This window comes from Salvelinus sp. IW2-2015, unplaced genomic scaffold, assembly GCF_002910315.2.
Source record: "Salvelinus sp. IW2-2015 unplaced genomic scaffold, ASM291031v2 Un_scaffold1825, whole genome shotgun sequence".
In the NCBI taxonomy this organism is placed as follows: Eukaryota; Metazoa; Chordata; class Actinopteri; order Salmoniformes; family Salmonidae; genus Salvelinus; species Salvelinus sp. IW2-2015.
The window spans coordinates 88,164-102,160 of NW_019943196.1; the positions used below are offsets into that span (position 1 = coordinate 88,164).

The 13,997-nt window shown below is 40.2% G+C and overlaps 1 protein-coding gene across 2 annotated transcripts; it reads right to left on the reverse strand.

Moving 5' to 3' along the window:
- Positions 1–5,071: 5,071 nt before the first annotated feature.
- On the reverse strand, positions 5,072–13,579 carry LOC112072104 (uncharacterized). Of its 2 annotated transcripts, XM_024139522.2 has the most exons (10): positions 13,189–13,578; positions 11,574–11,864; positions 9,067–9,336; positions 8,605–8,703; positions 8,492–8,512; positions 8,346–8,366; positions 8,004–8,036; positions 7,883–7,918; positions 7,449–7,502; positions 5,072–7,333 (listed from the first exon to the last, which is right to left on the reverse strand). In XM_024139522.2, exons 1-9 carry the CDS (start codon positions 13,244–13,246, stop codon positions 7,453–7,455), a joined length of 879 nt encoding a protein of 292 aa, XP_023995290.2. In that variant the 5' UTR covers positions 13,247–13,578; the 3' UTR covers positions 5,072–7,333; positions 7,449–7,452. The 2 variants fall into 2 exon arrangements, with proteins under 2 accessions (XP_023995290.2, XP_070295754.1); XM_070439653.1 differs by lacking the exon at positions 11,574–11,864 and having other exon boundaries at positions 13,189–13,579.
- Between the last annotated feature and the right edge of the window lie 418 nt (positions 13,580–13,997).

Consider the following 13,997-nt stretch of genomic DNA (forward strand, 5'->3'; position numbering starts at 1 on the left):
GGCTTACTCTCTAGAACATTCAATCACTTGTTGCTTGTCATAGTGTTCTCTGAGCAACCTGCCCGTTCAATTTAGCTGCACCGATGTGAAACATCTCCTCCATCCTCCTCACTGTGTTTCTACAGTCCGGCCGGCCCCTGTGTTGGCATGCCTTTGCAGTTGACCCTGACCTTTGTCACATGGCTGTGAACAATGGGAGGGCTCTCTCAGATTCCTGGGGCCTAGTCATGTTGCATAATCCCACAGCCCACGGCCCTCAGCCAGATCAGAACTCTATACATACAGTACATTCTATGAGAGATGAATACTACTGTAGGAGGTGGCTATAGGTGATATCTAGATACATACAGCACATTCTGTGCGAGATAGTAGTCTATGAGGGTAGGCAACAACACATCCGCCATGCGACCCTTAATACGGTGGCCCCTCAGGGTTGCATGCTTAGTCCCCTCCTGTACTCCCTGTTCACCCACGACTGCATGGCCGCGCACGATTTCAACACCATCATTACATTTGCTGACAACACGACGGTGGTTGGCCTGATCACCGAAGACGATGAGACAGCCTATAGGGTGGAGGTCAGGGACCTGGCAGTGTGGTGCCAGGACAACAACCTCTCGCTCAACGTCAGCAAGACAAAGGAGCTGATCGTGGACTACAGGAAACGGAGGGCCGAGCACACCTCTATCCACATCAACYGAGCTTCAAGTTCCTCGGTGTCCACKTCACTACGGAATTAAGATGGTCCTCRCACACCAAGACAGTCATGAAGAAGGCACAACAATGCCTCRTCCCCCTCAAGAGGCTAAAAGATTTGTCATGGCCCCTCAGATCCTCAAAAWCTTCTACACTTTCACCATTGAGAGCATCTTGACTGGCTGCATCATTGCTTGGTATGGCAACTGCTTGGCATCCGACCGTAAGGCGCTAAAGAGGGTAGTGCGTACGGCCCAGTACATCACTGGGGCCGAGCTTCCTGCCATCCAGGACCTCTATACCAGGCGGTGTCAGAAGAAGGCCCTAAAAATTGTCAAAGACTCCAGCCACCCAAGTCACAGACTGTTCTCTCTGTTACCACATGGCAAGCGGTACCGATGCACCAAGTCTGGAACCAACAAAACTCTAAACAGCTTRTATCCCCAAGCCATGAGACTGCTAAATAGTTAGTTAAATAGTTCATCAATAGCTARCTGGAGTATCTGCATTGACCCTTTTTGCACTAACTCTTTTGACTCATCACATATGCTGCTGCTACTGTTTATAATCTATCCTGTTGCCTAGTCACTTTACCCCTACCCATATGTACATATCTACCTCAATTGCCTCGTACCCCTGTACTTCAACTCMGCACTGGTACCCCGTGTATATAGCCAAGTTATTGTTACACATTGTGTATTTATTCCTTGTGTTATTATTTTTCTATTAGCTATATTTTCTTCCTCTCTGCATTGTTGGGAAGGGCCCGTAAGTAAGCATTTCACTGTTAGTGTCCACCTGTTTTTACGAGCCATGGTGAACGCAAGAAACAATTTGATTTAACGATTAAGTGATAGCTAGATACATACAGTACATTTCTATGGAGAGATGAACGCTACTGTAGGAGGTGGCTATAGGTGATAACTAGGGCCACTCCAAATGTGTGGGAATGGTCTCATCATCTCTAAACTATCTCCCTCCTCTTCCTTATTTCTCTCACCCCTCCTTCTCTCTCTCTTTCTCACACACACACACATAATGAAAGCTTAATTAGTTATTTGCTATGAAAAATGTGTATATCAATGATTAATTTACGGTATCTGGATTACATTTCCACACCGTCTGGGATAATCATTTTCACCACTCATCATAAAGCAAACTCCAATACATCAACAGCTCCAATACCATTCCCCAAACCATGGTCGCCCTATGTCACCATGGCAGGTACAGCCCATCGCTCAGTGACCATGGTCAGATGTGAACTCCACGGATAGACAGAATAAAAACACCAGCTTTTAACGCGCATACATATCATGTTGAGGAGGTGGGGGGACCTGACAGTTTTGGAAAGAGAATTCCTTGCATTCATGATCTAGCTCCACTTAGAAGGGCAGGTAGAATGCAGAATTCTGTGAGTGGGGTAGAATTCTGAGAATAACATAAAAAACTCCCTCTACAAAGGGTTATAATAGGAGGTATGTCTCTCCATGCTGGTTTTAGATTAGCTCACTAGTGGCTGCGGAATAATCTAAGGATGCTCACGCTGTTAACCATGGAGGCACTACGGTAATAAGGAAATGAGAGATGTCATTAAGACAGTTTAATATCTAGATAATATATACATTAAAATATATACAAACAGTTTGAAGAACTGTTGAGGAAGCAACATTTTGAGTGGAATAAGCAAGTTAAAATGCAGTGTCCGGGTTAACCATTTTGAGGTAGAGTGGACGTGGCAGTCATTCATTGTGGACTGTGATGTCGACACCAGTGTCGATTTGTGTGGTGTCAACAGGTGAAAATGATGAGTTGGTCAATGGCTCATAGCTGTCATACTGATTCCATATGAGAAAGGGAAGAGGGATTAGACATCAACTCCCACTGAGTGACACAAATGGATCAGTTGGCTCCCATGTGTACTTCCTGCTTTCTTACAGGACATAATCTTTCCATAATCCTTGWTCATGTCTCTAGAGTCTAGACTGATTCCAGGAAATCCTATGATCATTACAAAACATTACAGTATACAATAATAATGTGTAGATTTAATCTATTCGTGCTTTTTGTATGGGGGTAAARGTGTTTATTTCTGTGGTGTGTTTGACATGCTACTCCCAGTCACTGTGCATACTGATGGGTGCAGCCAGCAGTGCAAAAGCTTGGCTTAGTACTGCCTCCTCCTGGTAGAAAAAAGAAATACACTTCTGTCTCTGTTTCTCATCCTTCTCATTCTCTCTCTCTCTCTCTCTGCTTCTTGGCATTACTAACGATACAACTGTGCAGTTTGGGCTCTCCCATTCCTGAATATCTCTCTTTATTATTACTGCTCTAGAGAGCCACCAGATGCCATGGTTGTGTGAGTGGGCAGCACTTTGTGCTCTTTGGCAGGGCTTTACACACACACACGCACAGGCAGGGCTTTACACACACGCACACGCACACGCACACGCACACACACACACACACACACACACACATACACAGACAACATGTACTCACACACACAGACAGCATGTACTCACACACTTGGCACGCATGGTTCTGTTAGTGGGCAGCACTGTCAGAGCTTCAAGCACACACACACACACAGCGCTTGTTTAAGCTCTTTCAGTCTTATCATCAAGTTATCTTTATTGTAGTCTCATACACCAGCTGGCTCTCTCTCTCTCTGTCTCTCTCTCTCTGTCACCAGTAATTCCAGCCTGGGTATGAGGTTATCTTTATTGTAACAGGGTCAGTGGAACTACGTACCATAAAAGTAGCCAACCTGCCGATCCCTCTGCCATAGTTATACATTAATAAAGACCATTACTACCAGGTCATAAACAATGTCACAGAGATGAAGGATATTCACTCTGAATCAGTTACCTTAGAACATTAGGTCAATGTGTGAGGCTGTGAAGCATACAGCATGTCATTGGGCTTGATCTTACAGTTTAACATGTGGTACAATAGTAGGCTATACTGTCTGTTGGACCAGAACTCATCTGGTATCTATTCATCTATTAACAAGTCCATATTAAGTATTATTAGGCCTTCAAATGAAGATTTTTCAGTTGAATAACTGAGTCTGAGCTGTCTACAGTCAAGTAAGAGASAGGGATCTGTTCCATTTAACAATTAATTCTACTCCGAAATGAACATTCCGTTACCGAGATTCTGCCAGTTTGAAAAGATCACTATAAGGACTCTGACACTAGTCCTGCAATAGCACAACGATTGCACAAATTGTGAAGGTTGGTTGTTCATCAACCTAGACAGGAAAGGTTCAGAAAAGCCTTGTTCTTTAGTCTAGGATGTCATAAACAAGTGGACTCTGGGACACTGTGTCGTTTAGCTTTGAAGGGTAAATGAGAGGGTTACTATTAAAACTGAATAGGAGGTGTGGTGAAWCCGAAGTTTCAGAAGATCAAGACATTTGTAGTTTATTAATCGATAGCCGAGGMCAGGAAACGGAACCTCAAGGTGAGTGTCATTCAAGGGTAGAGGCTTGAACAGGTGGGGCTCCAAACTCACATGCAGGCATTGTGGGTACACACACAAACACGCACACAACTAGACATAATCTAACAGCACAAACTGGCCACAACGGTGTCCATAGTCCTTTTGGCTGTARATCCAGAAGGGGGCATCTGTGAGTAACTGAGAGTGTAGCGAAAAACAACTCTGTAGTTACTACTGTAGATGGCCATGCTAGAAAGAACTAAAGTTACGATTTTGTTCGAACTAATGTTTAACWACGTACATTTTTGGTACTTGATTTAGAGTTAGGGTTAAGGTTTGGGTAATGGTTAAGGTTAGGGGTAGCGGTTAAATTGAATCTGTGGTTGGAATGTTCCGTCGTTTCTAGCATGATCAGATAGTAACAACTAAGCCACACCCGTCCTCATTTTATGATGCAATGATCGTGTGAGTTGACTAAGGGGTGCAATAGAGACTTCTTTATTCAACTGTCACAAAGTGCACCACAGATAGAAAGAGCCAGATGTCTCACCGGATGTATAAATCTGAAGCATCCATTTAGAACCTCCACTCACTACGTTTTGTAGACTTGACCCTTCGCCAAAGCTTCAAATGTTTTTGTTGTTTAGGAATGCAAGGGCGAATTGAAATATTGCCCAAAACACACTTTAGAGAAAAGGAATTCCCTAACGGAAATATGCAAATGCTTGCAAACACGTGCCAATAGGATCTTGCTAGCTCGTGCTTGGCTCTGCCCACCTCGGTTGTTCTGTCCAATATGKTAATTTCCTCACATTAGAAACGACGCCGATMAGATATATTAGGTTAGTTGCCAGTATCTTTGGTATACCACGCAATGCCAGGTACAGTACAGGCCTGTAGGGTGTCTATGGRATCAGGCACATTCAAATCATTAAAAATAAAACCACTGCTTTATTACTACTAAATTCTAAGTGTGACAGTTTTACAATTCTGTTAAAAAGACAGCCTTCACTCTCACAACATGTACAAAACTGAGGCCTTGGTCTCTATAGAAATATATACATACAACATACATTCAACATTGGTTTAAGATGCAGGAAATAAACATGTAAAACYATAGGATATTTACATTCCAATTAGACAGCACTGGGTAAAAATTGACTTTACTATTATTGATTATGAGAGGTAAGGCAGTGATCTTACAACCACATCACACATTTTAAGATTACAATGACAAAGTTTGCTAGTACTACAGTAAACTTGTTCTCACATAGGTTAATAAAGAACAGAGATACACACAGAGATACACACTGGCAGAGTAGAAGTGTGAGCAGGCTTTAAAGGCACATGGCTTTAGTTTGAGCAATAGCACTTTACCAACTGCATATTTCTATATAAGCACAAACTTTAAATTAAGTATTTTTGCAAACTACTGTATTTCATGTAACAACAGGTATGTTTATATGCATTCAATAATATGATTAGTGTTAATACTCTGATTAATATTATAGTTTGATTAAAACGTTTACATGCTTTGTGAGAAGAACGATTTCCTCTAAAATCCAGTGGACAGGTCATAATCAGGCAACCAGAAAATCACCAATCAACATAAACGTTCTATCACATCGATCATATCATTTTTGGGAAGCCTATTTGATTCAGAGTTTGGACATACTATATAAAGTTTGCATGTGAAAACTATGCATACTTTCAGATTTTCCGAACTCACTTCACCTGTGCCAGAAAAGGAGGTTCACGCTGCTCGTGATAGCACATGTGCAGATCAAATACACCACTGGAACTSAGARTASMGTGTTTACATGCCATTAATACACCACTGGAACTGAGATTAYGGTGTTTACATGCCATTAATACYCCACTGGAACTSAGATMAAGGTGTTTACATGCCATTAATACYCCACTGGAACTSAGATMAYGGTGTTTACATGCCATTAATACACCACTGGAARTSAGATMAAGGTGTTTACWTGCCATTAATACACCACTGGAACTCAGATTAAGGTGTTTTACATACCATTATAATTAGAAAGATTGCGGCATATGCTTACTTCGCTTTTGACCTTACACCGATTAAGAAAATCAGAGTAAGGTGTTGACATGACTAATGCCAAACTCTGAGTATTAACCCTAATTAGCTAATATTGAATAATTAGTGTGCATGTAAGAATACTCAGTCTAGTAGTCATTTGTGTCATAGGTTTGTCTATGATCCTGAGAATTTGTAAGGTTTAGCAATTTACTTTGCAACTTTGCAAATTGTTTTGTAAAACTTCCCTGAAAAGCATGTACACTTTTTTTTAATACATCTTATTTTTATTTATTTTCTTACCCATTTTTCTCCCCAATTTCGTGATATACAATTGATAATTACAGTCTTGTCTCCTCGCTGCAACTCCCGTACGGACTTGGGAGAGGCGAAGGTCGAGAGCCATGCGTCCTCCGAAACACGACCCAACCAACCCGCACTGCTTCTTGACACAATGCCCGCTTAACCCGGAAGCCAGCCACACCAATGTGTCGGAGGAAACACCGTACACCTGGCGACCGTGTCAGCATGCACTGGCCCCGCCCACCACAGGAGTCACTAGAGAGCGATGGGACAAGGACATCCCTGCCGGCCAAACCCTCCCCTAACCTAGACGACGCTGGGCCAATTGTGCACCGCCCCATGGGTCTCCCGGTCTCGGCCGGCTGCGACAGAGCCTGGACTCAAACCAGGATCTCTAGTGGCACAGCTAGCAACTGCGATGCAGTGCCTTAGACCACTGCGCAACTCGGGAGGCCCTAAGCATGTAAAACTTGTAGTGTACTCAAGGCTTAAAAGGGCTTCTGAAATTAGTAATTTCCACTTTGAAACTTCTGACTTGATTTTCCTGTACAAAAAATATATTAACCCCTACAAAATGTKTTATAAATAAAAAAWYTATTATAATCCATATAATTAAAATMTCCTTTCTGCAGGACTATTTTCCTGCAGTAACAAACTCAGCTTAGCTCAAATTAAGATCCTACATCTGTAACTCAAATTGACCTCTATTTCTCAGATCGGGATGTAACATTCTTTTAATGGGTAGAATAAATTGGTAGAGRGTTCCCTTTGTCATCCAGTGCTRGTTGTCTAGATGTTTGTTTCTCTTGATCCACAGTGATCCTCTGGCCCACAYATCCACAGCTAAAACACYTCAGTAGGAACAAGTTGGTAACACACTGGTAGAGTTGGCCTAAATTGGTTCACAATTTAGAGAATGAGGTGGATGCAGTATATATTATTTTACAGTCAAACTTACCGTCCTACAATACTGAATCATCTTTATGATCATTTTTCCTCGCCAAGGCTTCCTCTGCAAAATAACAAACAAAACAGGATAGTTGGAGCGCTCGAAGTCCCATTGCCAAGCTAGATAGAGCAACCACCATATTGCTAACACCTAAATATAATACTGTTTATGCCATTTATCCAAAGTGACTTACTGTACAGTCATGCATGCATACATTTTTCATTTGGGTGGCCTAGGAGGTTAAAGTTATATTCCTAAGTCCTATTTGGTCCCTTCAGATCAAACATAGAAGTGGAAGATGCTGGGCATCATACTTTCCTTCCCCTGCCCCACTTCAGCTGCGTTTGTGTTAACAGCAGAGTAGGAGACACCTGAGAGACATCTAATMATACTTCTGGTGCTATTTCTGCATCATGCAGTCTAGAAGTAGCTCTATGACTTGCCTGTGGATGCAGACACTCCATTTGATGTGTCAGTGTCTGAAAGAGAGAAGAGAGAATAGTTTAGCTTAGCTTTATTATACACAGATCCTGTTTGTTGTGGTCAAGTAAAGGAAACACTTACTAGGTCCCACTTCTCTCTGGTGTTTCCAAAATTCTAGTAATGGAAAACAGAGAAGAGATATTCAAMTAGGTCAATAATCTCAACAGTTACTAATGCAAGTAATACACATGTACCATMMTCATCTCCCTTCCACCGGAGCAAAGGGACATGATCGTGAGGAATCGTGATGGCAGRYAAAACAATGAATGGAATTTAAATGAACATTACTACAAAACAATGAATGGAACTTAAATTAACATTACTACAAAACAATGAATGGAACTTAAATTAACATTACTACAAAACAATTAATGGAACTTAAATTAACATTACTACAAAATAAACGTAATGCATGTTTCCTACCTCCTTTCCATGGCATTGATTCTGAAAGAAAAAAAGGAAAAAGGGATTACTTTCATCAAATCACAACTAGTACCCAAGATTACAGACAGACAGACAGACAGACAGACAGACAGACAGACAGACAAACAGACAGATAATCATCCTACCTTTCTCATAGATCCAAACTCCTGTGGTGTAGAAAAAGAAGAATACATTTACTTAGACAATCCACCTCATACTGGTGTAAGTAAAACTTGCAATAAATATAATTTGTCCTTACCTGTTTTAGCTCTATGACCAAGAATGAACGATAGAACTCCAGCAATAGCAAGAACAAAGACAGAAATACCAAATAACCTGGCCTTGGTCAACCAGCCATCTGCAGTGAGGAAGGAATACATTTAATATTAACATTTAATAAAATATGACACAACTTTCCAGTCCAGATGCTTTTGTTCCATCTTCCCAAATCCCTCAGCTACACTGACTATACCAAACATTAGGAACACCTTCTTAATATTGAGTACCTCACCTATCAACAATCCCTGATTCATACATATCATTACAAGTAGTAGTCTTAGGCTATAACAACATACTGGGCAGTGTAACAACAACTATGAGTGGCCTTTCACCTGGGCCAAATGGGTCTTTATCAAAGACTTCACTGGCCTCGCTCACAGGGTCCTTGAATTGACAGGTGTAGCTGATTTTAGTGTTGTCACTCTTACGAGAGTCCTCTCACCTGAGCCKAACACCAGRRCGACTGGCTCGCTGACTTCACCTTCCCCYGCWGAGTTKTTCATCTTGCAGAAGTACTTGTAACTGTTGGTTGATTTGCCAGTGTCGTTCTTAGAGACATTCATCTGTTTGTCTACAACCTCCGATGCTCTCTCTCCCACTTTCCAGCTGTAGGTGACGGGTTCAGCATCAGTGGTGTCGCCCTCACAGGTCAGAGTGCAGGAGGTTTTGTCTGGGTTACAGGAAGAAGTGATTGTGGGTTTGGGGACTGCCTCTGAAAATAGACGAGATCAAGACAGAACAATGTTTTTTTGGGGGGGTGCTTGTACTCGCTGTTTTGTGCACGCCAGACACACATTCAAACAGACACACAGCCATGTTTTCGTTACTTGTCAGGACTTTTTGGGGAGTAAAAATGTATTTCCATTCAAAACCCTTTCTTTTCCCCAAACCCTTAACCCTAGCCCGAAACTGAACTAACTACTAACCCTAATCATAACCCTACCCCTAACCTTAAAGATGCACTCCAGGAACTTAAGCACACTCAAATTCAGAACATATAGTACAAACTYTATTCGTAACATACAGTATCATACAAATTACAAAAACATTTATTATAATAATAAACAAATAAAAATTGCAAGATGTAACATATCATACGAATTGGATGACGTAGTACACAATTGGATGATGTAGTATAAAAAAACAGGGAGGACTTTTGGCACGCTTGCACCACATTCAAAACTACTGGCTGAAAGTATACAAAAGTTTGAGAGTGCATCTTTAACCCTAACCTTAACCCCAAACCCTAAACCTAAAATAGCATTTTTACTTTTCAGGACATGCTAAATGTCCTGACTTCCCAGATTCTTTCTTGTTTTCCTATCTTGTCAGGACATTCTGGTCAAGATTAGAGGTCGGACGATTAATTAGGGCCGATTTCAAGTTTTCATAACAATCGGTAACCTGCCTTTTTGGACGCCGATTATTTTGCAAACCACGAGGAAACTGCGTGGCAGGCTGACCACCTGTTACGCGAGTGCAGCGTCAAAAGGACCTTGTGGCTGCAAGGAGCCAAGGTAAGTTGCTAGCTAGCATTAAACTTATCTTATAAAAAACAATCAATCTTTACATAATCACTAGTTAACTACACATAGTTGATGATATTACTAGGTTAACTAGCTTGTCCTGCGTTGCATATAATCAATGCGGTGCCTGTTAATTCATCATCGAATCACAGCCTACTTCAACGTTGCCAAACGGGTGATGATTTAACAAAAATACATTCGCGAAAAATTTACCTAATCATAAACATCAATGTCTTTCTTAAAATCAATACACAGATGTATATTTTTTAAACCTGCATATTTAGTTAACAGAAATTCATGTTAGCAGGCAATATTAACTAGGGYAATTGTGTCACTTCTCTTGCGTTCAGTGCAATGCAACTGTTTGGGCAGCCTGGCTCGTTGCAAACTGTGAACTAATTTGCCAGAATTTTACCTAATTATGACATTTACATTTAAGTCATTTAGCAGACGCTCTGGTTACAAATTGGAAAGTTCATACATATTCATCCTGGTCCCCCCGTGGGGAATGAACCCACAACCCTGGCATTGCAAGTGCCATGCTCTACCAACTGAGCCACACGGGACCATAACATTGAAGGTTGTGCAATGTAACAGCAATATTTAGACTTAGGGATGCCACCCGTTCGATAAAATACGGAAGGGTTCCGTATTTCACTGAAAGAATAAACGTTTGGTTTTCGAAAAGATAGTTTCCGGATTTTACCATATTAATGACCAAACGCTCGTATTTCTAAGTTTATTATATTAGAATTAAGTCTATGATTTGATATTTGATAGAGCAGTCTGAGCYGTGGTAGGCAGCAGCAGGCTCGTAAGCATTCATTCAAACAGCACTTTACTGCGTTTTGCAAGCAGCTCTTAGCAATGCTTGACCCACAGCGCTGTTTATGACTTCAAGCCTATCAACTCCTGAGATTAGGCTGGCAATTCTATAGTGCCCATAAGAACATCCAATAGTCAAAGGTATATGAACTACAAATGGTATAGAGAAATAGTTGACGTGTCATAATTCCTATAATAACTACAACCTAAAACTTCTTAACTGGGAATATTGAATAACTGGGAATATTGAACCATCAGGAACTTAAACGTTAGCTTTTTTACATGGCACATATTGCACTTTTACTTTCTTCTCCAACACTGTTTATGCATTATTTAAACCAAATTTAACATGTTTCATTATTTGAGACTAAATATTTTATTTTTGTATTATATTGAGTTAAAATAAAAGTGTTCAATGTTCATTCAGTATTGTTGTAATTGTCATTATTACAAATATATATATATATTTTTTAAATCGGCCAATTAATGGGTATCAGCTTTTTTTGGTCCTCCAATAATCGGTATCGGTGTTGAAAAATCATAATCGGTCGACTTCTACTCAAGGTAGGAAAACAAGTRCACATASAGAAARACTRACTGATAACAGATAGTTTATATGTCTTGTCAAGCWGTTTGCTGTTYAACTCCACAGAATAAACTCCACTGTCTGTTTTCTTCAATCCACTGATTCTCAGCTCTCCAGTATTCTGGTRCAGGGTTGTACGCTCTTTGAAGGCASCATAGATGTCCAGAACACRAAWATCCTTGTCCCACTCTGCCACCTTGTTCTTCCCATGCTTCCATAGGATGCTTGTGATGGGGTCAMGRACTGTGGACTTGMCAGGCGTCAACACAAGATCCTCTCCCACTTTTCTGTAGAGCTGTTCACCTGGAAAACCAGACAATATGCCATACTTGTAACAGAATACCAAGGAGATGTAGCCTATCCAGGTTAGGAGTCTGATAGCCTATATCTATCTATACATGTATACACAAGGCCTGCAGATTATTGTGGCCTTCTCATCCTATTGCATGAACATATTCCAACCATATTGTTCTGTTTTCTGCCACATATTTATAAATGAGAAAGAAGTTATACCTCATGAACAAACCCCTAGAGTCGACTGACGCACCGGTGCATCAATCTAAGTAACATAATAGAAATTAATCAAAATATGTCTGTTTAAGCTAGAGATATCTGTATGTGTCATACTTGAGTAAAAGTAAAAACACATTAACAGAAAATGACAAGCAAAAGTGAAAGTCACCCAGTAAAATACTACTTGAGTAAAAGTCTAAAAGTAATTGGTTTGAAATATACTTAAGTATCAAAAGTAAATGTAATTGCTAAAATATACTTAAATATCAAAAGTAAAAGTAAAAATAATTTCAAATTCCTTATATTAAGCAAACCAGACGGCACCATTTTCTTGTTTTTTTAAATGCATGGATAGCCAGGGGCACACTCCAACACTCAGACATCKCTTACAAATGAAGCATTTGTGTTTAGTGAGTCCGCCAGATCAGAGGCAGTAGGGATAACCAGTGATGTTCTCTTGATAAGTGTGTGAATTGCACCATTTTCCCATCCTGCTAAGCATTCAAAATGTAATGAGTACTTTTGGGTGTCAGGGAAAATGTACAATATTTTCTTTATGAATGTACTGAAGTAAAAGTAAAAGTAGTCAAAAATATAAATAGTAAAGTAAAGTACAGATACCAAAAAAAKCTACTTAAGTAGTACTTTAAAGTATTTTTACTTAAGAACTTTGGTTAGGCCTCTATGTAACCAGCTCACACTAAGTCTATCTGTCCCACTGAGCACACTGGTTGAATCAACGTTGTTTAGACAGAACCAACGTGGAATAGACGTTGAAATGACGTATGTGTCCAGTGGATGTAGCCTACAGTAAAAGGTGCGGTCGTTTTTCATATCGATAGGCCTAAAAACGCGTATTTTTTASCAATTTCATGCGATTATGCTGGTGTTAGGTAGACTACTACACATTGTAAAAGCTTCAGTTCACTCCACCGTCTCCYTTGTTGAGGCTTGTGTAGCACATCCGTTGTTCTGGCTGTGGTTTGTTATTCTTGACCTTGTTTCTAAGACGCACACAACAGCCTAAATTACTAACAAACTAGAATTTGGGAATGGGCTCCCACCCATATCGACTATCGAAAACCATGGATAATCCATGCGCAACAAAACCTACCTGAAACTGTGCAGAGTATTGCTTCCGCAAGAAAGACAGTCAGAAGTGAGATCGACATTTTCTTTGAAATCTCGTTGACAATTCGTCCGATCTGCTATTGAAGTAGCCTGGGTTACATTACGTGTTTGTCTTTCTGAGAAAGCCCCCTTTTCGTAGCCTATGAGGTGAAAGTCAACTTCCTACTAGAGAACTTCTTGATAATTAAATTACACTGTCGTGTGGCTAAGCATTTGTTTGCCTAATGGCTACAATTGCCAACTATATGTATTTTAAATAGTTACAATTTAGATGGTTAAAATGTTACCTAGATTACGGGCTACATACATTTCTTAATTGTTACAATGTAGCCCCTAGATAGAATATCCACCCTTCTCTCGAAGAGTCTCTTCCTACTAGTGTATTACTATTTGGCGCCTCCTACGGGATGGCAATAGCATGGCATTGTATATTTCTTTCACCAATCAGGTTAGAAAAAAATCGACGTTATCACTTTCAGAGGTCATAATAATAAAATACAATATAGAACTCAAGTCCTTTATTGAAACAGTCTAAATATCAAACAKCTCAAATTCACAAAGGTTTGGCAGATAGATTCAAGTGCATTTGCTTTACAGCAATATGATGACGTGTGAATATTTCTGCCACCCACACACAGGAAAACGGTTCTGTGTTATGTAGGTAAAACCTCTCGTTCTCTCAAACAGAGAATTAGTGAACATAAACGTTCAACCAGGAGAAACGACAGGGATTATACATTACATTTTAATGACCAAAAACAGGACATTTCTACCTTTAGATTTTGTGGCATA